The sequence below is a fragment of the Henckelia pumila genome, chromosome 4 (genome assembly GCF_033568475.1).
Source record: "Henckelia pumila isolate YLH828 chromosome 4, ASM3356847v2, whole genome shotgun sequence".
In the NCBI taxonomy this organism is placed as follows: domain Eukaryota; kingdom Viridiplantae; phylum Streptophyta; class Magnoliopsida; order Lamiales; family Gesneriaceae; genus Henckelia; species Henckelia pumila.
This window is the reverse complement of record NC_133123.1, coordinates 37,267,200-37,290,696: the sequence shown is the minus strand read 5'-3', so window position 1 is coordinate 37,290,696 and position 23,497 is coordinate 37,267,200. Positions and strand designations below refer to the sequence as shown.

Below are 23,497 nucleotides of genomic sequence, written 5' to 3'. Positions count from 1 at the left end.
CCAATATGCGAGTAGCAAGAGATATTTGAAGACTTCTCTCAGTTTGTTCAATATGAAGCAATCTGAGGTGAAACCTTTGCGGGAGTATGTTCAGCGCTTCAATACAGCAGCTCTGGAAGTACCTGCTGCCACTGCTGACACCTTGGTCAACTCTTTCACTCAAGGGTTGAGAGGAGGAGAGTTTTTCAGATCCTTGGTCAAGAAGCCTCCTCTGACTTATGATGAGCTCCTTAGTCGAGACAGGAAGGAACGTCTGGGAGTAAGCCCAGTGCCAAGGTGGGAGCAAAGGCAGAGGGGAAGACAGAAGGAGGAAGGAAGAGGCTTGCAGAAGAGATGAACAGGGTCAAAGGACCCTACCCCTATGTCTGGGAGTAAGCCCAGTGCCAAGGTGGGAGCAAAGGCAGAGGGGAAGACAGAAGGAGGAAGGAAGAGGGTTGCAGAAGAGATGAACAGGGTCAAAGGACCCTACCCCTATGTACCACTTTCGGTAAGCCTGGAGGAGGCAATGCAAGTATGTGAGGATAGGCGAGCACTTGTGAAGCCCCGTAATACTGAGAAAGGCCCGTGGTTACCGCCATCTGACAAGTTTTGCGATTTTCATCAGGAGTATGGGCATATCACCAATGATTGTCAGAGGCTAGGTGAGGAGGTTCAAAGGATCATGTATGATGACCCTAGAATCAGAGCTGAGCTTACTCGAAGGGCAAATCCTCCTCGCCAAGGCCGAGCTCCCCAATGGAGGAATCAAATGAATGAAGTTAGAGAGAATCAAGGTGATCATCAAGGAAGAGCTCCTCAAAACGGGCAAGGAGATAGGGTACAGCAAATTGCAAATCATCCCAATCGGGGTGTTATCCATATGATCTCAGGGGGTAGTACGGATGGAGATTCGGGAAGGGCTCGCAAAGCTCACGGGCGTAGGTTGGAAAATTTTGAGGTAAATTCTCAGCTCAGCTGTCCCACTGATCCGAACATCAGTTTTGGAAGGGAAGATTTAAAGGATGTGGTGCTACCTCATAATGATCCCCTACTGGTCACCTTAACCATAGCCAATTATGACGTGGCTCATATCTTTGTGGATACTGGGAGTTCAGTAAACATTATCTTTAAAGAAACTCTGGACCAAATGAAATTGGAAGGATTTGAGTTGGATCCAATCACCACAGAGTTGTATGGGTTCACGGGTCATGCTCTGCAACCGTTGGGACAGATAGTGCTCCCCTTGTCCCTTGGGAGTGGAGAGCAGAGAGTAACCAAAATGGCTTGCTTTACAGTGGTGGATGCCCCATCTTCTTTTAATGGAATATTGGGACGCCCTGCCCTGGGTGATTTCCGAGTTGTGGCTTCCACCTACCACCAGAAATTGAAGTTCCCAAGTGGAAAAGAAGTGGGGGTTGTTAGGGGTGATCAAAAGGCAGCACGTTTGTGTTATGTGAATGAAGTAAAGGTTGATGCAAAGAGAAGTAGGAGGGAAGTAGGAATGGTTTTGATAGGCCGAGCACCAAGGGTGTTAGGTCAAAAGGTATTTTTAATGTCTGAAGAAGATCATGAGAAAGTAGAGCTAAGTCCTAGAGCTCAGATGGTAAAGTTAGCCGCTGATCTCAGTTCTTCAATGAGGCAGAGCTTGATTGATTGCTTGAAGGAGAACAAAGATGTTTTTGCTTGGCCTGTTTCAGAGCTCACAGGGGTTAGTGCAGACGTTATGGTTCATCGGCTCAACATTTTCGCGGGAGCGAAGCAGGTAAAACAGAAAAAGAGACACTTTGGGCCTGAAAAAGATAAGGTTATTAAGAAAGAGGTGAATGAACTCCTACGGCAGGTCATCAGTATTTGTGTTTCATGGATCTATCAAGGGTACCATCAAATTCCGTTGGCAGAGGAAGATCAGGATAAAGTAAGTTTCACTACCTCTCATGGAACTTTCTGTTACAGAGTAATGCCTTTTGGTTTGAAAAATGCAGGGGCTACTTATCAGAGGCTCATGGATAGGGTGTTTGCTTCCCAGATTGGCCGAAATATGGAGGTTTATGTGGATGATATCCTGGTAAAATCCCAGGATGATGCAGGTTTGATGACCGACTTGGGGGAGACCTTTGCCACGCTCAGGTCCTACGGAATAAAGCTCAATCCTGAAAAATGTGTGTTTGGAGTAAGAGGAGGCAAGTTTTTGGGATACATGGTGACTGAGAGAGGGATTGAAGCTAACCCCGAGAAAGTGCAAGCTATCCGATCCATGTCTCATCCTCGAAATCTGCAGGAAGTTCAAAGGTTGGTAGGAAGGATAGCAGCTCTGTCTCGGTTCATATCCAGATCAGCTCATAGAAGTTTACCTTTCTTTAAGGTTCTTCGAAAATCTAAGAAGTTTGAGTGGGATGCTGAATGTGGGAAGGCGTTCGAGGACTTAAAGAATTATTTAGCCGAACTTCCTGTATTGGCTAAGGCAGTTTCGGGTAAACCGTTATACATCTACCTCTCAGCTTTGGAGGGGGCGGTCAGTTCGGTACTCATTAGGCAGGAGGGAGCGGCTCAACATCCTATCTACTTTTTCTCACATGCTCTCAAGGGTGCTGAACTCCGGTATTCAGAGGTCGAGAAGTTGGCACTTGCACTTGTTATGACGGCCCGGAAGCTCAGACCTTATTTTCTATCACATCCTATTGTGGTGTTAACCAATAGTCCCATGGGTAGGATATTAACTGACGCTGACACTTCGGGACGATTGGTGAAGTGGAATACTGAACTCAGTGAGTATGATATTCAGTATGAACCAAGAGCAGCGATTAAAGCTCAAGCATTGACTGATTTTTTAGCCGAAACAAAACATATGGAAGAGTAGGGCTTATGGAAAGTGTATGTTGATGGTTCTTCTAACAGCGAAGGATGTGGAGTGGGGGTGCTTCTGATATCCCTTCAAGGAGATGAGATCCGATTGGCAGTCAGGTTGGATTTTCGAGCTTCCAATAATGAGGCAGAATATGAGGCCGTGTTAATTGGCCTTCGGGCAGCTAAGCAAGTTGGGGCAGCCCAGATACATCTCTATTCTGATTCGCAATTGGTAGCTCAGCAATTGAATGGGTCTTACGAGGTGAAAAGTGAGAAGTTAAAAGAGTACATGAAGGCAATAGAGGAAGCTCGGGGCCTCTTTGATGAGGTAATATTTGAGCAGATCCCTAGAGAGAGCAACGAAAAGGCGGATGTTCTGGCCAAGATGGCTAGCTCACTTCATAACTGAAAAAACAGAGAGGTAGTCGTACAAGTGGAATTAACACCTTCTACGGAGCTCACACCATTAGCTCCGGAAGAGAGTGACTGGAGAATAGAGCTCTTGGAATACATGGAGAAGGGCGAGTTACCAAAGGATCCAAAGAAGGCATATCGGTTGAAACAGAGGAGTCTCCGCTTTGTGATGGTGGAGGGAGTTCTTTATAAGAAGTCATTTTCTGGACCTCTTCTCAAGTGTTTGGGTCCTAAGGAAGCTCATTATGTCCTGAAGGAGATACACGAGGGGTGTTGTGGCAATCACTTGGGATCTTATTCTCTAGCCCGTAAGGTTCTTTTATCAGGATATTTTTGGCCTACTATTTTGAAAGGTGTCATAGCTTTGGTGACTTCTTGTGACAGTTGTCAGCGACATAGCAGACTTCAGCATCAGCCAGCAGCGTTAATGAAAGGAATCATGGCAGCGTGTCCTTTCAATCAGTGGGGAATGGATATTGTGGGTCCTTTCCCTCTAGCCCCAGCTCAGAAGAAATTCTTGTTGGTCGCTATAGATTACTTCTCTAAATGGGTGGAGGCGGAGGCCTTGGCACGAATTACTGAAGGAGAAGTTCTGAAATTTCTGTGGAAGAATATTGTGTGTAGGTTTGGAGTACCGCGGAAGATTATCTTCGACAATGGGAGGCAGTTTCAGGGAGCCCGGGTGCAAGCTTGGTGCAAAGAGATGAAAATTCAACAACACTTCACATCTGTCCATTATCTTCAAAGCAATGGTCAGGTGGAGGTCACTAACAGATCTTTGGTGCAAAGCTTGAAGACCCGATTAGGAAAAGCCCAAGGAAATTGGGTGGAGGAACTCCCTAGTGTGTTATGGTCATATCGTACCACACCCAGAATTGGGACAGGAGAGACTCCATTTAGTCTGGTTTATGGAAATGAAGCGGTCTTGCCAGCAGAAATTGGAGAAGAGTCAGCTCGGATCATTTTCTACGATGAGAAGAATGGAGAAAAGAGAATGGAAGACTTAGACTTTATGGAGGAGAAGAGAGAAGCTGCTGCCATCAGAATGGAGGCATACAAGAACAGGGTAGCTCAAACCTATAATCGTCGGGTGCGCAGGAAGGGCTTCCAGGTAGGAGATTTGGTGCTGAGAAAAATTCAGGAGGAGGCTATAGGGAAGCTCGACCCTAAATGGGAAGGACCGTACAAGGTGGTGATGAGGCTCAGTTCAGATGCTTACTACTTGAAAGATTCAAAGGGGAAGATGCTGAAGAGACCTTGGAGTGCTTACAATTTACGCAAATATTATTCTTAAATGTTGCAAGAACAATTTTCCTTTCAGTTGTAATTCATGCAGGCTACATTTTACTTTTATCTATAAGTTGTTGCTCTTTTGAAAATATTGATGTAGACATGCCTCAGCTCATCACCTTAGTCACGCCTCTTAGGCCCCTGACTTTGGTTCAGCCCATCACCTTAGTCACGCCTCTTAGGCCCCTGACTTTGGTTCAGCTCACCACCTCAGTCACACCTTTTAGGCCCCTGACTCTGGTTCAGCTTATCACCTTAGTCACGCCTTTTAGGCCCCTGACTTTGGTTGAGCTTATCACCTTAGTCACGCCTTTTAGGCCCCTGACTTTGGTTCAGCTCATTACCTCAATCACGCCTTTTAGGCCCCTGACTCTGATTCAGCTCATCACCTTAGTCACGCCTTTTAGGCCCCTGACTTTGGTTCAGCTCATGACCTTAGTCACGCCTCTTAGGCCCCTAACTTTGGTTCAGCTCATCACCTTAGTCACGCCTTTTAGGCCCCTGACTTTGGTTCAGCTCATCACCTCAGTCACGCCTTTTAGGCTCCTGACTCTGGTTCAGCTCATCACCTTAGTCACGCCTTTTAGGCCCCTGAATTTGGTTCAGCTCATCACCTCAGTCACGCCTTTTAGGCTTCTGACTCTGGTTCAGCTCATCACCTTAGTCACGCCTTTTAGGCCCCTGACTTTGGTTCAGCTCATCACCTCAGTCACGCCTTTTAGGCTCCTGACTCTGGTTCAGCTCATCACCTTAGTCACGCCTTTTAGGCCCTTGACTTTGGTTCAGCTCATTACCTTAGTCACGCCTCTTAGGCCCCTGACTTTGGTTCAGCTCATCACCTTAGTCAAGCTTTTTAGGCCCCTGACTTTGGTTCAACTCATCACCTCAGTCACACCTTTTAGGCCCCTAACTCTGGTTCAGCTCATCACCTTAGTCACGCCTTTTAGGCCCCTGACTTTGGTTCAGCGCATCACCTTAGTCATGCCTCTTAGGCCCCTGACTTTGGTTCAGCTTTCTACCTTAGTCTAGTCACCTCGACCCTGATTTTTGGGCTCAGTTCAGTTACGGCACTTTGATTTCAACCCTTAGCTCATTTTATATACTCAAGTACAAATGGTGGTAGCAAGTTAATTAAACACGCACTTCGTAATTATGAGGGGTCACTTCATAGTGCTCTCATGTAGATGAGCTGGCGGTCAAGGAAATTTGGCTGGGGAGCTCGGGAGCTCGGGAGCCCATTTAGGCGATCTGAGAACATATTTCAGGTCAGGTCAGAAGTTTGGTTCCGGAAGCTCAGCTCGGCTCCAGCAGCTCAGCTCGGTTCCTGAAGCTTCAGCTCAGTACAACGCCTCCGGGCGTTAATTTATTTGTAAACAAGTACTTTGCTCCCCTTAGGGAGCTCAGCTCTGTTCAACGCCTCCGGGTGTTAGTTTATTTTTAAACAAGTACTTTGCTCCCCTTAGGGAGCTCAGCTCTGTTCAATGCCTCCGGGTGTTAGTTTATTTTTAAACAAGTACTTTGCTCCCCGTAGGGAGCTCAGTTCTGTTCAACGCCTTCGGGTGTTAGTTTATTTTTAAACAAGTACTTTGCTCCCCTTAGGGAGCTCAGCTCTGTTCAACGCCTCCGGGTGTTAGTTTATTTTTAAACAAGTACTTTGCTCCCCTTAGGGAGCTCAGCTCTGTTCAATGCCTCCGGGTGTTAGTTTATTTTTAAACAAGTACTTTGCTCCCCTTAGGGAGCTCAGCTCTGTTCAACGCCTCCGGGTGTTAGTTTATTTTTAAACAAGTACTTTGCTCCCCGTAGGGAGCTCAGTTCTGTTCAACGCCTCCGGATGTTAGTTTATTTTTAAACAAGTACTTTGCTCCCCTTAGGGAGCTCAGCTCTGTTCAACGCCTCCGGGTATTAGTTTATTTTTAAACAAGTACTTTGCTCCCCTTAAGGATCTCAGCTCTGTTCAACGCCTCCGGGTGTTAGTTTATTTTTAAACAAGTACTTTGCTCCCCTTAGGGAGCTCAGCTCTGTTCAACGCCTCCGGGTTTTAGTTTATTTTTAAATCCGTACTTTGCTCTCTTTGGGGAGCTCAGCTCAGTTCGATGCCTCCGGGTGTTAGTTTATTTTTAGGTGATAATCTCGCCTTCCTTTAAGGAGATCAGCTCAGCTCGACACTTTTGGGTGTTAGTTTATTTTTAAATGTTAATTTTATTTCCCTTCAGGGAGTTCATCTCAGCTCACCTTCGGGTGAGCCTATTTTGAAGAGTTAATCTTACCCCCTCTTAGGGAGATCAGCTCAGTTCACCGTCGAGTGTTGGTTTTATTTTTAATGTTTATTACGCTTTCCTTAGGGAGCATAGCTCAGCTCATCAGGGAAGGTTAAGGAGGTCAGTTTGAATTATCAAGACTAAGGAAAATGTAAAGCAAATAAACTGGCGTAAGAAGGAAAAAATTTAAATGTTTACATCCACAAAAACCCTAAACTAACTTTCATTCTCTCCCTCGCCCTCATCCTCACCCTGTTCATCCACGCCCCCATCCTCTTTTGCTGCCTCTGCTGAGGTAAGGGAGAGGGCAAATCCGTCTAGGTCCAGGAAGACCACAGGGGTCCCTTCAAGAGGATAGCCTGCTGCCCTGAACTGTTGAGTGCAGCCGTCGAACCCTTTGGCCAGGTAACCATAGGCTTGGGTAGCCACCTCATCCATATATTCATCGGACTTCAAGAATGTCTCCTTGAAGCCTTCAGCTCCCTTGGACAGCTCAGCTCGGGACTCTTCCAGTTCTTGAAGGGCCTGAGCAAGTTGATCATGGGACCCCTTGAGTTCGCTCCGAAGATTCTCCTTCTGCACCTCGGAGACCCGGAAGTCACTTTGATGCTTCAGCCGTTCAGCTTGGAAGCCCATCCTCATTTCCTCCATCTGGGCTCGAAGATTGGCCACCTCCTTCTCATAACCAAGCTTCGCGTCCTCTGCTAACTGGTTAAGCTCAGCAAAATGAGCTTCATAACCTCGGGCATCCTTAGAAAGTTGCTTTCGAGTCATGGAAGCTCGGAGGGACATCTCGGCGTTCAGGACAGCAGCCTAGGAAAGGAAAAGAACAATTAAAAGAGAATATAAAAGAGGAACATAAAGTAATGGATAATGGAAGGTTACCTCAGCTGAGGCAGTGTTAGAACGTTGCATCAGCTCAGCCCATCCAAGGCTTTTCACATAATCGGCGTCAGCCTGGGAAATCATATCCCGGAGGACTGACCCAGTCGTTGGAGTAGGCCCGACCCCCACAATACGCAGGGCATCGTGGTACATTTCGAAGAAATTGGTCCTGCACCGGACCACGAAAGTCTGAGGCTTCTCTGCCCTGAACTGACGAAGGGGCGCCACCTCCAGAATAGAATACTTCCCGGAGTCCAGCTCCACTACCTCAGGGTGAGGGCTTGACGGTGCCCGCCTTTTTGAGCCTTTGGACTGGGTGGCAGAAGGCTCAGGCTTGCTAGTGGCCCGTGGTGAAGGGGCTTTAGACTTGGCTGAGCTCCCTGCAGCCCGGCCCCCTGATGGGGCAGTTGTTTTCTTCTTCTCCAACATTCTCTTCATGGCTGAATCCATAACCCTTTTTTCTGCACGAGACATAGGGAAGGTCAGGACAGGAAATGAGAGAGCATAACATTAGTAAAGCGAAGCACGGGTGGGGGAAGGGCCGTACCTAAGTTTCCTCGAACAGAAACATCTTCCGAGCTGAGCCCATGGTGGCAGAGCAGGTCCTCTGCCAAAAGGGCAGAGACATCAAAGCACCTTCCCACTATAGCCCTTTGGGCTCCAGTAAACAATTCCCCTTGACGGAAGCCCGGGGAGGGAACAGGTAGGAGGGGGACAACATCCCTCCAAGCTGAACATATGTCCCAATCGTCGGAGGGACATACAAAAAAGAAAGCATTTTTCCAATTTTTATTGAAGCTGGGAGAACCCTTAAAAAATTTGCAGTTGGGTCGGCAGGAAAAGTAAAAGGGGCCCTCCTCAGAACGTTTGGGCAGCAAGAAGTTACAAATGGTAAAACAGTTAACTTCGAAGCCTAGAGTCCTAAAAAGAACTAAAAAACTACAGAGAGTTCGGAATGAGTTGGGGGTGAACTGTCCTAAGTGAAGCTCATAGTATCGGCTGAGCTGTTGGAAAAGTAGGGGGAGGGGAAATCTAAGACCTGCCTCCAGCTGATCTAAATAACAAGTATAATACCCTGGAGGAGGGTGGTTAGCTCGGTCTGTGGGGTCAGGAATGATGAATTCATAAGTCTTTGGGGCGTGGGATAGAGCTCTTATCTTTTCCTCATCCGAGGCATCTAGCTCGGAGGGATATTGCTCAAACCACGGCACCACAGAGGCTTCTGGGTCATTGCCCAGGTCATCATCCCGAGCTGATGTCGAGGGGTGAGCAGGGTCCTGGCCTGTAGGCTCTCCTGCGGGGGTAAGTGCGAGGGAATCAAATCGATCCACCTCTCGGAATATTTCATCCGAGCTTCCAGAGTTAGCTCGGGAGGAGGAGGCCATTACTTACAAGGATACTTAGGCGGGGAGATCGGTAACAAAAGAATCAAGAAAACACGGGAGCTCGGAAAAGGGAATCTGAAAGAAAATTAAGAGAAGCAAAGTGAGGGAAAAAGTGAAAATGAATTTTCACAGTCAGGACCTATTTATAGAAGGAGCAAATGAATCCAGGCCGTTAATTTTTTGGAAGATGGACGGCTCGGATTTTCTGAAATTTGAAAAGTTACCGTTACATGATGACACGTGTTATTAGAATTACAGTTGTCCTCACTCATGTACCTCATCTCAGTACAGTCGAGGGTAACCTCACCCAGGCACCTTAGCTCGGCATCCATTTAGGGTCATCTCAGCATAAAAACGAATTTCGAGTCTTTGACCTCAATTCGACTTTTATGGGAGGGACTTGTGATACCCGGAAGAGGAAATCACCTCATCTCATAGATGACCCTAAGGTAAAGATCAATCCTTAGCTAGCCAGAATCGTCCGGGGGGTCAGCTCGGGTCGGGAGTTTGGGAGCTCGAGAGCTCGGCCAAGCTCTTCCATTGTAATGTCCAGCTCAGCTCGGGAGCTCAGCCAAACTCCTCCACCATAACCTCCAGTTCGGCTCGGGAGCTCGGGAGCTCAGCCAAATTCCTTCACCATCCTCTCCAACTCAAGTTGGGAGCTTTGGAGTTCATCTCAGCCCCGATGTCAGTAGGTATTTAGCTTAGTAGAGGGGTTGAATAACCTTGATGAGCTAGCTAAGATGTTAGGATCAGTGTTCAGGTGGAGTTCAGGGGTTCAACAATAACTCACTCACCCCTTTTCCATATGACCTCAGGGAGAGCAGCAGTATAGCATCCTCATGATGACTGTTCAGCTCAGATTAAGTGTATTGTTATTTCCTTTGTCAGACAAGATTCGGGCGAGATCTCAGCCTAAATATTCGAGATTGTGATCCCGGGATTTGTGTATTCTTGATAAGGAAAGTAGGCGCTAAACCCGGAGCCCTCTCCTATAAATATCAGGTTCACTTTCATTATTTGCATCCTAATTTTTCACTCGTGTGCACACACCACTCTCTATATTTTCGCTATCCTAGCATCTGACTTGAGCGTCGGAGGGGATACGCCGGAACACCTTCCGGGCCCCCTTAACACTCTTGTTAGTGGTTTCAGGTCAGCAGCAGTTCATCTTTTATTTGGAGGAGCTTCTTCAGCTCATCCAAGGAGATCATTTTATTGAGGTATATCACACCCATTAATCTATATTGATATATGATTCCAAAGTGTTGTATCGTTTACAAGTCTGCACTACAGAAGAAATCCTTCAGTAGCTTTCCCGCAATGAGGCTTTCCCACCAATATGACCCAAATAATATAACCTTGGCCCATATTCATATTCTACCCAAATAACTTTTTTGGACTTTTACCCTACTAGGCCTATTAGACTGTTGATGCCCTGGAGTAATTCCATATTCAATTATTCATTGGAGACACCATTCCAACAATTATTATTAGACCTAATTATGAAATTAGTTCAAAGTGACTTCCAATTATTATTACTAGTAAAAAATGCACACGTTCATGAGTGTATAAAATAGAAGTTATTTTTATATGTATCTTTTTGTGGGTGAAGTGAGTGGGAGGTTTAATAGGATAGTGGATAGGAAGTGGACGAGAAGGTAAAACCGGAACAAAAGTTTGTGTCCTCAGGGTAGCAGTTACTGTGTGCCTCTCAACTATTATAAAATAGAAGATATCTAATGAAATTAGTTCAAAAGTGAATTCCAATTATTATTATTATTATTAACGATAGCCACCAACCTTTAATACGTATTGAATAAACCTATAGATTAACGAGTAGCACCAAATCATATCAATAAGGTAGAGATAAGACCCCCAAGGGGTGTCCAAGTTGGTGGAGTATGTGAACTCTTGACCATAGATCAGAAGTTCGATTCTCCCTGCCAACACCTTCTTGGACTAGTCTGTCACACAGGGCTTGCCTAGTGTGGTTTACCTGACTAGCGTAGTTTGCAGTCTATTGCGTTAATTAGGAGGTTTACCCAGAGCACACCGAAAGGTAGCGACTGCGGGTTTTCACGTCACAAATTAAAAAAATAGAGATAAAGCAACATTTTCTACTTGTTTAAATTGCTTATAACCCGCAAGATATTTTACCCGAAAATGGGAAATTATATAATCCACCATCAAATAAATGATTGATGTTGCACTGAGTGACGCTCATCCGATCTAACATAAAAAAGAATTTCCCCAAAAATTCGATGATCCACCATCAATTAAATGATAAATATTACACTGAATGAAAATCACCGGATTTAGCATAGAATTTTCCAAAAAATTGATGCAAATATGGGAGTCTAAAGGTCAGCGATCTCAACTTCGTCAAACATCTCTGAGCATCTCCAACCTTGCACCAAATTTGGTATGAAAAAGTCATTTTGGTGTAGGGTTGATTGCTCCAACGGGGGCGCTATCTTTTGCGCCAAGATAGCACACCAAATTTGTTGCAGGGTTGATTGCTCCAATGGGGCGCTATCTTTTGCGCCAAGATAGCGCCCCACCCTCTTTTGCACCTGTGCCAAATTTGGTGCAAATCTTTCTTATTATTTTTTTAAATTTTTAATGATTATAAATAGTTGATAAATTATATAATTTAAAAATTAAATGTACAAATATATATTATATCATGTTATTTAATGGAAATTTTATGTATTCAAGTTATTTATCAATTTTAATAATTTATGTGTATTACTTCGTATTATATAATAGTTAATTAATATAATAATTAAATTAACAATTTTAATATTATAATAATTGTATTTATTCATGATATAATATTTTTATATTATATTAATAATAATCATTAAATGTATAAATATATATATTAATTACTTGATAAAAATAATATATGTAAAATATAAAAATATTCCCAGAATATTCTTTTTGTTATAAGATTTTTGTTGTAAGATTTGAAGTAAATGAATTGGAGATGAAAGTTATGTTTAATGCAAAACTTACACTATTTTAATATAAAACTTACATTAAAATAGATTTTTGGATTGAAGATGTTTTACTCTTACAAGCAACATGTCAATTCCTGAAGAATTTGAAATTAAATGATCTTGAACTGTGAAAATCGAGGCACTTTAGAATATGAAGATGTACTATTTATTTATTTATTATATGTTATCATTTTATTTTACCACAAAATATAAAATTAATCTCTACAATTCCATTGAAAATAATAACAAAAATGTTATTTAGTTAAAAATCTGATATATTTATAATGCTTTGTGACATAAATTTAATCACCGATATAATAATTAAATATCACTGTTTCATTTCTGAATTTCATATGATAAACTCTCAAATAAAATAAAAAATTTGTGAAAATAATCATTAATTAGCTTTCAACAATCATCAAATATTTTATACAAGTGGTATTTAATTCAAATAAAATAATGATCCATCTAATATATTTTAAATTATTTTCAAAATTAATTTAAATAAATATTCATCACACATAAATACCATAATACTTTTTTTTTAAAAAAAAAAAATATCATAATACTTACTCCATAGTTATGTACGATATTATTTTCATGCACGTGTGTCCGACAGGTAGTATTAAATACACACCTACGGCCTACGGCACCTACCATTTGTAGATTTTGTACGGCGTGAGATATATATACATAATTAATTAATTAATTAATTAATTAATTAATTGTTTCTGAAAAAATGGAAAATGTGTGTGGCGAAGTCGTATTGACCAGGGGTGTTCAAATTAATTAATTATTGTGTTATGTATTATTGATCAAATCGATCAATTCGAATCGTATAAATAGGTTTATTATAGTACAAAATCGAATCGAACCAAAGTAAAATGATTTGACTTCGGATTACATTTTTCATAAACCGAAAACCAGAAAATCAAATCGAATTTGAACAAATTAAAATCGAACCGACCGATGAACACCCTAATACTGACTACTGATACGTTACTTCTCAGCAATGCCATCTATTTTCAAGTGTTAAAATTGAGTACAAAGTTATGGATTTTGTAGTGAGGCAAAGAAGAAAATGCTTTATGCACTCAATTTAACCTCGAATGTGTGATTACGGTTGTATCTAAATCGAAGGATTCAAGTGGGTTTGATTTGAATCCATGTCTCATATATATTATATGAGTTTTACTCAAAATTGTACTGAAAGATTTGAACGAAAGTATATTTTGTTTTTTTTTCGATTTCAATTAATTTAATCTCCAACCTAATAATTTAAAATCCATACATATTTCATTTCGAAAACAAAAAAAGGAAAAAATTTTATATTTCAAACCCTTTTATTTGAAAAAGGCCCTCAAATCTAAACAGTTTGATCAAATCAATAACCAAAAAGTATATATATATGATCCCAAGAGCATCTCTGACCATGCATAACAATAACGTGAAAAATGCTATTTTGGTGAAAGATTTACATCTCTAATTAGGGGTGGTTCGGTTATACCGTACCGAATATCGCATATCGTACCGAAAATTTTGGTACCGAAATTTTTGATATCGATACCGTACCGAAATTTTCGATATCTACGGTTTTTTTGGATACGGTAAAGGTGGTATGACGGCATTTCGGTATTTTTCGTCAGCCCTATCTTCAATGGTTGCGCGCACCCTGTTTTTGTACCAAATTTGGCGTCGGGTGAATTTGGTGCAATTTTTTTTAAAATTTTTTTTTTATTTTTTAGTTATTATGAATAATAATTAATTGATAAATATTTTAATTTGGGTAAATAATAATGTCTATTTATTTATTATTTGAATAATTAAATATTCACACACATAATTTAATTATAATTAGATGTCTAATACTTTATTTTATTTTTAACGCTTAATAATTTATTAATTTTAATAATATGTGCGTATTAAGTTGTATAATATAATTTTATTAATATATAATAATTGCATTAATAATTTAAATATTATTATAATCACATGTATTAATAATATATAATATTATTTATAGCCTATGAAATTAATCATAATTATATTATTCAATTTATAGATAAATGATAAGAAATAATCTATGTAATAAAATTGAAAAAAAATAATATTTCGAAATTATTCCTTTTGGTGTAATATTTAAAGTAAATGAGCTGAAGATTGTTGTAGTTGGTGTAAAAACTACTTTATTATTTTAATGCAAAACTTACAATAAAATAAATTGTGTGTTTGAAGACGAGCTGAGATTCAAAATTTCGTACTTGGATCCCCTTCTGTCCAAAGGGGGACAGTTTTTGGTGAGTACCAACTTGCGAGTCTGCGACAACCACGTGAATTTTATTGTAGCACTTCTTGTGTGATCGAGCCCATTATGTAAGATATTAAAAAAAGAATTTTAAAAAAACACTAAATATTCTAATCTAATATTCCTCGTAAATGACATTAATATATCGTCGAGATTGTGACAGATTATTTAGATTAAATATCTTTAGATCCCCCCACCTCGCAACGTTATAGAATTGCTGATTTAAATAGACGGCAGCGATTTGGTACAGGCTGTATGATTGATTTTTATTATAGTAAGAATATTTATTTTGTCCTCTTATAAATTATAATATAATAAAATATAATAAATTTTGTCCCAGTCTTCCCTCGCTCACTTCGATGAGGATTCTTAAGATTCGCACCAACTCGGCCACTCATGAGATTCCTAGTGGTTAATTTTATTTTTTTAAAAAAAAACAATCTGCAGGCTGTTTTTTTAATTAACTTCTAACGTTATTTTCAAGCAAAAATATTAGTAATAATGTTTTTGTCTTAGTTTGTGTCTCACATGATTTGATTAAATAACTTGAGAGCTCTTTATATAGACAAAAACAAATCTTCTTTTTTGAGGTAGCTTTTGAGGTGAGTTAGGTCTAAGTCAATTTTTAACATGGTATCAGAGCCCGAGTTCCACCGTTATGTGTTGTACGGCTCATAGTTGGCTTTACCCGTCCCATAGTTAGCCACCCGTTATCTCCAAAACACTACCTTGTGTCCCACATCGGTTGAGTAAATAACCTAGGAGCCCTTTATATAGCAAGGTTATAAAAAGCATGAAGCGCGTCGAAGCGTGCAGGTCAAGCTTCAAGATTTTCAAGCTTAAGCGAGTTAGAACGAGCTTAAGCGTGAAAAAGCGTTTTCAATTTTTACTATAATTTTAATAATTTTAAGACAAACATTAAATAAAAATATTATATTAACCATAAATATATGATTTAATAGATAATTCAAGTTCTAAACTATAAATATACATATCTATAAAAATGTTTTCATTTTAAAAAATAAATGAAATCTTCTGTTTTAAAAAGTGATCGTTTAATCGAGCTTAAGCTTATTAAAGCTTAAGCGAGATTAAGCGTCGCTTAAGCGAGCTTTTTAGAACACTGTTATATAGACAAAAGCAAACATCCCGTTATGTGTTGGATGACCCATAGTTGGCCTCACCCGTCCCATAGTTGGCCCAGGACCGATCCTATTCGTTTTTTGGCTTGAGTCTAAGGTAAAAAAAAGGGCCATGTAAACACTCAAAATAATTCATAATAATTATATTAAGTTAAATCAGCAAAACTAAATACAATATTTATTACAATGCATTATTTCTATTAGAACTAAACAATCATGTCAAACATATTGCAAATGGTCACTTAAACACAACTCGCCTTACAGTTTTGGTGGCAACACATATATGAATTTGCCTAACAAACAAACAATGAAACAAATATAATTTTTTTTTTTCACTTAACCAATTGACAAAATAACAATGTAATAGTTGTAAAAATGCAATCACAATTAAAAAATAATATAAATTAGATGACACAATTCAAAGCAAGATGGGCAATCCGATTATCCGAGAAGAATAAATCAACACAGCCTAATTATATAATCTAGAAATTAATTTCAACACTTTAATTTAAGAAAGATGTTTAACAAGCCAATACAGATTTTGAAGCACATCAAACAATAATTTAATAATATTAAAAATCAAAACAAATAAACAATAATATCTAGAGTTCCCGGATCCTCAAATCTAAAACACAAAAAATATTCCATATTTACTAAGGTGTGCTAGCAATCTCTAAAAATAAGTGATTATGAATTTTTTTTAAAAAAAATTGTGAAAAAAAATCAATAATCACTTATATTTAGAGATTGCAATCTCTGATTTGAAGAAATTTCTCTACTAATATTGATAAATTATGATGAAAAGCTTAAAGTTCCAAGCCTCCAAAGCAAAGAACTATTTTTCTCGGAGAAACGAAAAGCAAAAAAAAAGTTTTACTCTTCACGTAAAATGAGATTCTGACTTTCTCAAAATGGTTGAATAAGAAAAAAATATAAAATGGCCTAATTAGATTGGAAGTACAATTTAATTTTAACATAATTGAGTTTTTCACAATCATAAAATTAATGGACTTGTATTTATTATTATTACTATATATATACTTATATAAACCCAAAAAAATAGGTCCTAAAAAATTGAAATTTTGGGACCTGAGTCCATTGACTCATCAGCCTCAAGGAAGAAGCGGCCCTGAGTTGACCACCCGTTAATATATTCAAGCCCGAGTTTCATAATCTTTCTATCTCTCGGTCTTAATTATAAGTATTAAATTATTGTTTTCTCAATTATAAGTATATTTATTTACCTATCTAGACATGATCCCTTGTGAATCTACAAAGCAAATCTTGTTATAGGAAAATTTCAGCTTAAATATTGTACTGGTAGTTAAAAATACACCAGATATACCGAGACGAATACATATAGAAGGTGAAGGTTGCTCTTTCATAAATCATAAGCCATACAACACAAGAAACCTTATCACATGTATATATATGGGTTGCTTCTACTTCGTCTAGAAACCTCTCTTTTACAACATTTTGTTTCTTTCTTGAGATTTCAGAAACCTCAAAATCCATCGAAATGGGTTCCATAGCAACCACAAAGCCTCACTTGGTGATTGTTCCATATCCTGCACAAGGCCATGTCACCCCCATGATGAGATTTGCCAAGCTTCTCCATTCAAGAGGCTTTTACATCACCTTTGTGAACACCGAATTCAATCATCGACGTTTGATCAAGTCGAGGGGCCCCGAATCCGTAAAGGGTCTGCCTGACTTCAAGTTCGAGACGATTCCGGATGGACTACCGCCATCCGACGAATTGGATGCAACACAAGACATACCTATGTTGTGTTACTCAACAAGAAGCACATGCTCCGAGCCGTTCAAAAGGCTCCTGGCAAGGCTTAACTCTACCCCGAACCAGCCCCCGGTCTCGTGCGTGGTATCGGATGGAGTCATGACGTTCGGCATCCGAGCAGCGCAAGAAATGGGCATTCCTGGTGTCCAGCTATGGACTGCCTCTGCGTGTGCATTAATCGGATATTTGCATTATCGCGAACTTATTGCACGAGGCATTGTACCTTTTAAAAGTAAGTGATATATATTTTTTTTTAGTATCCATTGATCATATGAGCATTTCTTTGAGTCATATGTGAATATTACTTTCTTTGCAGATGAAACTTTTCTCACTGATGGCACACTCGATACTCCTCTCGATTGGATCACGGGTATGATCGACGTGCGCCTGAAGGACATCCCGAGTTTCATCCAAACGACCGATCCCAACGACATCATGCTCGACTTCTTAGGAGAAGAAGCACAGAGTAACCTTAAAGCCTCTGCTATAATCTTCAACACCTTTGATGAACTCGAAAGAGAGGCCTTAGACGCGGTTGTATCCAAGTTCAACTTCCCAAACATATACACGATAGGCCCTCTGCCCCTTCTAGTCAAACAACTCCCCGAAAGTGAAGTCAAGTCACTAAACTCAAGCCTGTGGAAGCCTGACTCGAAAGTTTTCGAGTGGCTGGACAAGCAAGAGCCAGAATCAGTCATGTATGTCAACTACGGCAGCATCACGACGATGACTGGCGAGCATTTCCAGGAGTTCGCGTGGGGGCTGGCGAATAGCAAACAACCGTTTTTATGGATCATCAGGTCGGATGTGGTGAAAGGAGAGAAATCAGGGGCTTTTGCTGATGATTTTCTTGAAGAAATAAAGGACAGAGGTATGTTGGCGAGCTGGTGTGAGCAAGATCGCGTGCTGACTCATGGATCAGTTGGCGCGTTCTTGACTCACTGCGGTTGGAATTCGATGCTTGAAAGCATATGCGGAGGCCTGCCGGTTATCTGCTGGCCGTTTTTCGCTGACCAGCAGACGAATTGCCATTATTCATGCACGAAATGGGGGATTGGAATGGAGATCAACTGGGACGTGAAGCGGGGCGAAGTCGAGGCTCTGGTGAGGGAGATGATGGAAGGGGAGAAAGGGAAGAAGATGAGGAAGAATGCCAAAGAGTGGAAGAGAAAGGCGGAAGAAGCCACAAATGTTGGGGGCTCTTCTTATGTTAAATTTGATAGGCTTGTCAAAGAGGTTTTCCATCAAGATTGAAACTTGTGAGACTTTTGATATTTCACTGTGTTTTCAAAAATATATGGAGATGCACTCACATGTATCAATTATTAAAAAAATTAATATCAATGTAATATTTACCTGCAATATAAAATGGTTATGACATAATGCTACTCTGAGTTCTTTTGAGAAGAGTTTCAAGAGATCATCAATCGGGCAGTGCTAATCTTTTAGGCGATGACAACACAACAAAAAGACAACCCAAAATTCAAATTTTAGGCGTAATTTTTCTGAGATATGCATATATATACACACGGTCTCTTAAAGGAAAATCGTGTAGCTCGAATAAATTACAGCCCGGGCGATCCAGTAAGATCACTTGGTGTGCTGTGGTTGCCTATCAAGACACACTTTCGTCATCTCATCTTTTGCAGAGCTCAGTTTAGCTTTTCCCTTGCAATAACTGGGGTAAGTTTTCAAGTTCATCCTTGGTATACATCGAAGTTAGACTACACAATCTTTATCTACCCATGTTGGTCGCGGTCCAGTTTGTATAGATTTGATAACTATGTCTATATGATGCGAGAGCTAGCGCCAGCCTCTAAATTCTCGTCTGAACTCCTTTACGGTGGAACACAGGTGTTGCCTGATTATGCATACACATCTAGTTATAGTGAATCAATTGCCTTCAGACTGCATTGAACTTTTCGCTTTTCGGGTACAGGTAAATTCGGTTAACTTGATGGGAGCCATCCAAGAATAGCCTGTCATTCTGCTTCACCGGCAGTCTTGAAGTTAACCATATATATAGCTGCCACTGTTATCAAAGCTCCAACTAGTTGCACTGGAGTGAATGTCTCATCGAGATATAGGAAACTGCAATGGGGAGGGGGTTTCGTGTGTTACCAAATGGTCCAGCTAAAGACATAATCAGGACAGACAAAACATGGTAAATGGCCGCCTGCTTTGAAGATCTAGACCCTAAAAGAATATATAAACCAGGATACAATACACGGATGCGCACAGAAGATAAAAAACTATTATGCATAAATGACTTTTTTCGTAATTTTTTCTAGTTTAAATTAAATTTGCTTGTATCTGGTGACCATTCTCTTACCCAAAAACTGATGCAAACATCGGAGTCAAGAAGGTGAGCGAGCTCAGCTTCGTCAAACTACCTAAAGTTCATAATTTAGCAACCCGTCAGTTCCTGCAGTTTTGTACACTGTGTATAGTGTATGAAGTATGAAGCTTACCTCTTGTAGCATTGTAGAAGTACACACCATAGCTAATGGCACTTCCAAAAATGGATGTATACAACAGTGCCAAAAGATCACCGTTTGTAAGCTTGTCATAACTCCCAAAAACAGGATCATGATTAATAATGGAAATTGCAAGAAGAGGGAGACCACCGATCACCATATGCTGCAATGAGTTTTTACTCAAGTATATCACAGCCTATTCTTTGAGATCAACGAATGCCACAGACAGTAAAACGGATGAATATATCACGTTCAACGAGAAACTATCCCATAAATCAAAAAAGTTTTAACATGTCATATTGAGAGGTTCAAGATCAGACGATAAAACGCTGAATTCCACTGTTTTAGGACCCTAAAATCACAGCCTTAAAGAATTTTCAATCGATCCTAGTGCAAACTCCCCTCCAAAAGAGAATAATTGCCATGATGGATGATATTTTCACCAGTGGTAAGAAACTACTAGTACTAAGAGTTCATTTTCATTAGAACTCAAGCTAAGTGCTCATTCTTTTTCACCTACTCTAGTCTGTCTCCTGTTTAATCACTTTCCTTCTCTCTGTTATGCATAATCTGCTAGTTTGCAATAAGCTTATGATGTAAATTTACTTCAGGTGTCGTGAGTGCACCAAACCTGCAGTTATATGATAAAAGGCTGATTGATGCACGCGAAAAAATAACTCAAGAACTGATACTTGACTACGTGTACATCTCTCCCTCTTCCTAATACTTTACTGAAAACTGTTTGGTGTATTCAGACTCGTTGAAACTATCTTACCCATCCAGTAGCCATAATAGGATCGGAGTATTTGGAGACCCAGCGAACCATGACAGTACCAATAGCCATACTTTGCGCAGCAAGAAGCATCCACCACTCTCCGCTTCCCCACAAAGAAAAGTTACTGTTGTCAAAAGAAATAGCAGGCACCTGTACAGTCCGACAGAATCTGTAGATCAAAACACCAGCAATTCTAATAATGCAAGTAGTTTGATATTTCAGAGGAGCTTCCAGAAAGGTCGGAAAAATTAAGGTTGCCAAGTGAATTATAAGACCCAAATGTTTATTTTGAGCACACATTCAGGTAACGTCGAGAGGCAAATTACATTATCTAAAGAACACATAAATTGGACACGTGAAATGCCCGAGTTCGTTTAGAAGAAATCAAGAAATGACTAGAACAGTATTATTACTCGGGTTTTGCGGCAATGAAACTCGAGTACTGAAAAGCCTAACAGATTTTGCTGACAATGAAAAAGAAAAATAATGGAGATTGGAGACATTTAATACAGGCCACAAAGAATTCATTCACCAAAGTTTCATTCCAATATGACAAGATATCAGAGTGCACCGATAAACTCCAGGTTCAGTTGCACCAAACAAAACTGAGTCAAAAATAGTAAAAATCTAGAAGTTTTTTCTTTATCTTTTTTGTGTAGGAAAATCCGGTACTTAAAAGCTATCAACTTTACTACCTCAAGAAGTAAAAGCCCAACAACACCTAGCACAAGTCCAACAGCTCCAACAGGCCCCATCGACTCACCAAATAATACGGATGCAAGGATAGCTACAGTAAGAGGTTGAGAATCAATTATCACCTGCAGCATAATGTTGAAAATCTGGATCACACTTTGGTTCACATGTCTCAACTTTTGTTCAGTAACCAATGGAACAAAGTTCCCAAGCACTATAAACAAACAAAATGTGAAGTACAATGAAGTAATTGCACAACCAAAGTAGTGAAAGTTGAAATTTATTTGGTCCATTCACAATTTTTAAGATAAACACCAAAATTATTGAATAGGAACTCAAATAGGGAAATACGCCAACTGCATAGATTCTCGTGTATCCACAAACAACAGTATGGAATACTTATACAACCATGATCTTAACTATGAGAATCACAAAATCATCACAGGTCACATGTTTTTTTACCCCATTGCCTACTTATTTTCCTTCAACCCAACAGGCGAAGAAAAAATATATGCAAAGTAAGCTGTAATAACACACCCTGAATCAAAACCAGCAAGTAGGCCCTAATTTGTTCTTCCACATTACCGTCACCCTCGTGCACACAGCCAATTGATGTTATGCATGGTTAATCCTTTCTTTCATTTCTTCTAATTAAGACCTTAATAGTACCTGGACAAAAGGTTTCAAAATTTTGTCATGATAGTTGCATCCCTTCTCAATTTGTCTCTCATTTGTCTAATATGTTAGTGTATTGGAAACTGGTATTGAGGTTACAAGTTGTTTATATAATCAATTCTCAAATCTCATGTCTCTAAACTCAGGACCTAAAAAATCATCTCAAGGGTATCAAAATGCTTTGCTTCACACTCCCTCATAGAAACCAATTTAAATTGTCTCTCCATACACTAAACCCGCATCATATAATGCTAATCACAACCCTTTTTCGTCATTCCCCTGAATCTAAATCTGTAATGACTGATGGTAGTTCACTGGTTCTTTTCATAACTAAATAATTTCAGTAAGTAGCCCAAAGATCCACCCTCTCATGACAATAGATAACTTGAGACAGTAAAGTACAGCTGCATAAAGAAAGACCAAGCATTTGGGTGTTGATAAGAATATTAAAAAAAATATTAATACGAACTAAACTAATCTCATTTCATTTTCAAGGGTCCTGATTGAATTCAAGAAATGATTACTCGTGAGTATGAAGATGATTTTACATAAGTAGGACGAGTTTAGCAAACTCACACTACCCAAACCAGCTGTTGTCCTCTCCAATCCTTCAGCAAGAAAACCCTGTTCACCATCAGTGAAAGTAGCAAGAAATAAAGGACGCATTACGCACTTTCAAGAAAACAATAAGATTCAAATTCCAAAAGAGGACCTGAAAACAGGAAGCATCAACGAGAGCAAATGCTGAGATAGAGAGCCAAGCTCTGAACCCAGAAGGAAAACCCCGTCCACGAAAAGCCGCAAAGGCGATCAACAAGAAGCCGGACGGAATCAGGCGGAAAGCCGACACGAAGAAAGGCCCAGTCTTGGGCAGAACTTCTTTCATCGCCACCATGGCCGTGCCCCAGAAGAAGAAGGGTGATATCAGAAGCCCAAATTCCCATGCCGCCCGCACCACTTCGAATAAAGAAGACGTCGGCCCCACCAACTCCTCCTTCCCACCTCCCGGCAAATCGTCCGTAGGACTGATAACACACTCAACGTCCAATCCAGTGCCTATACAATCAACTTCGGAAGATTTGGATGGATTAATCTCAAGTTCTGATTCTGTCACCTTATTCCTGACTCTGAAACGCGGGCAAACGGGTTCGGTTGAAGGGTGTCTGAGAAACTGGGAAGAATGGGAGCGCAATTTCCTGAAAGTATTCCGAGTTGAAGGTGCAGAAGTGAGAATAACGGGGAAAGCGAAGGTGGGAATTGTACTAATTGCGCAAGAAGTGGTGGGAGAAGAAGTGCAGGAACACCAACTCCATTCCATCATCCTTCCTCCTCGGAATTCGATCGTCTGGCGCCGTACGAAGCAGGGGAAAGTTGCGAACTTGTACGAGGAGAGCAGCTCTGCTTCAGTCAAGATTGAGTATTTTTATATTCTATGGTCCTCGAGTGTTCTAGTTTCCACATTTTGGTTGATGTTCTACTATTTTTTTTTTCTTTTTCCTCATAATCAAGAAGAAGTTATTATTATTATTATTATTATTATTATTATTATTATTATTCAAAGGCAATCAAGAA

General features: G+C 40.1%; 3 protein-coding genes across 3 annotated transcripts; 2 read left to right on the top strand and 1 right to left on the bottom strand.

Moving 5' to 3' along the window:
- Positions 1 to 361: 361 nt before the first annotated feature.
- LOC140860863 (uncharacterized) lies at positions 362 to 3,232 on the top strand. The gene is made up of 2 exons (XM_073263867.1): positions 362 to 2,760; positions 2,875 to 3,232. The coding sequence occupies exons 1-2, from the start codon at positions 362 to 364 to the stop codon at positions 3,230 to 3,232; spliced, it is 2,757 nt and encodes a 918-aa protein (XP_073119968.1).
- Positions 3,233 to 16,947: 13,715 nt separating this feature from the next.
- On the top strand, positions 16,948 to 18,671 carry LOC140863976 (linamarin synthase 2-like). Its single transcript, XM_073267799.1, has 2 exons — positions 16,948 to 17,537; positions 17,622 to 18,671. The coding sequence occupies exons 1-2, from the start codon at positions 17,027 to 17,029 to the stop codon at positions 18,557 to 18,559; spliced, it is 1,449 nt and encodes a 482-aa protein (XP_073123900.1). The 5' UTR covers positions 16,948 to 17,026; the 3' UTR covers positions 18,560 to 18,671.
- A 100-nt stretch (positions 18,672 to 18,771) lies between these two features.
- Positions 18,772 to 23,360, bottom strand: LOC140863977 (WAT1-related protein At3g02690, chloroplastic). The gene is made up of 7 exons (XM_073267800.1): positions 22,638 to 23,360; positions 22,502 to 22,549; positions 21,253 to 21,375; positions 20,558 to 20,707; positions 19,777 to 19,945; positions 19,638 to 19,698; positions 18,772 to 19,396 (listed from the first exon to the last, which is right to left on the bottom strand). Exons 1-7 carry the CDS (start codon positions 23,244 to 23,246, stop codon positions 19,288 to 19,290), a joined length of 1,269 nt encoding a protein of 422 aa, XP_073123901.1. The 5' UTR covers positions 23,247 to 23,360; the 3' UTR covers positions 18,772 to 19,287.
- Positions 23,361 to 23,497: the final 137 nt, after the last annotated feature.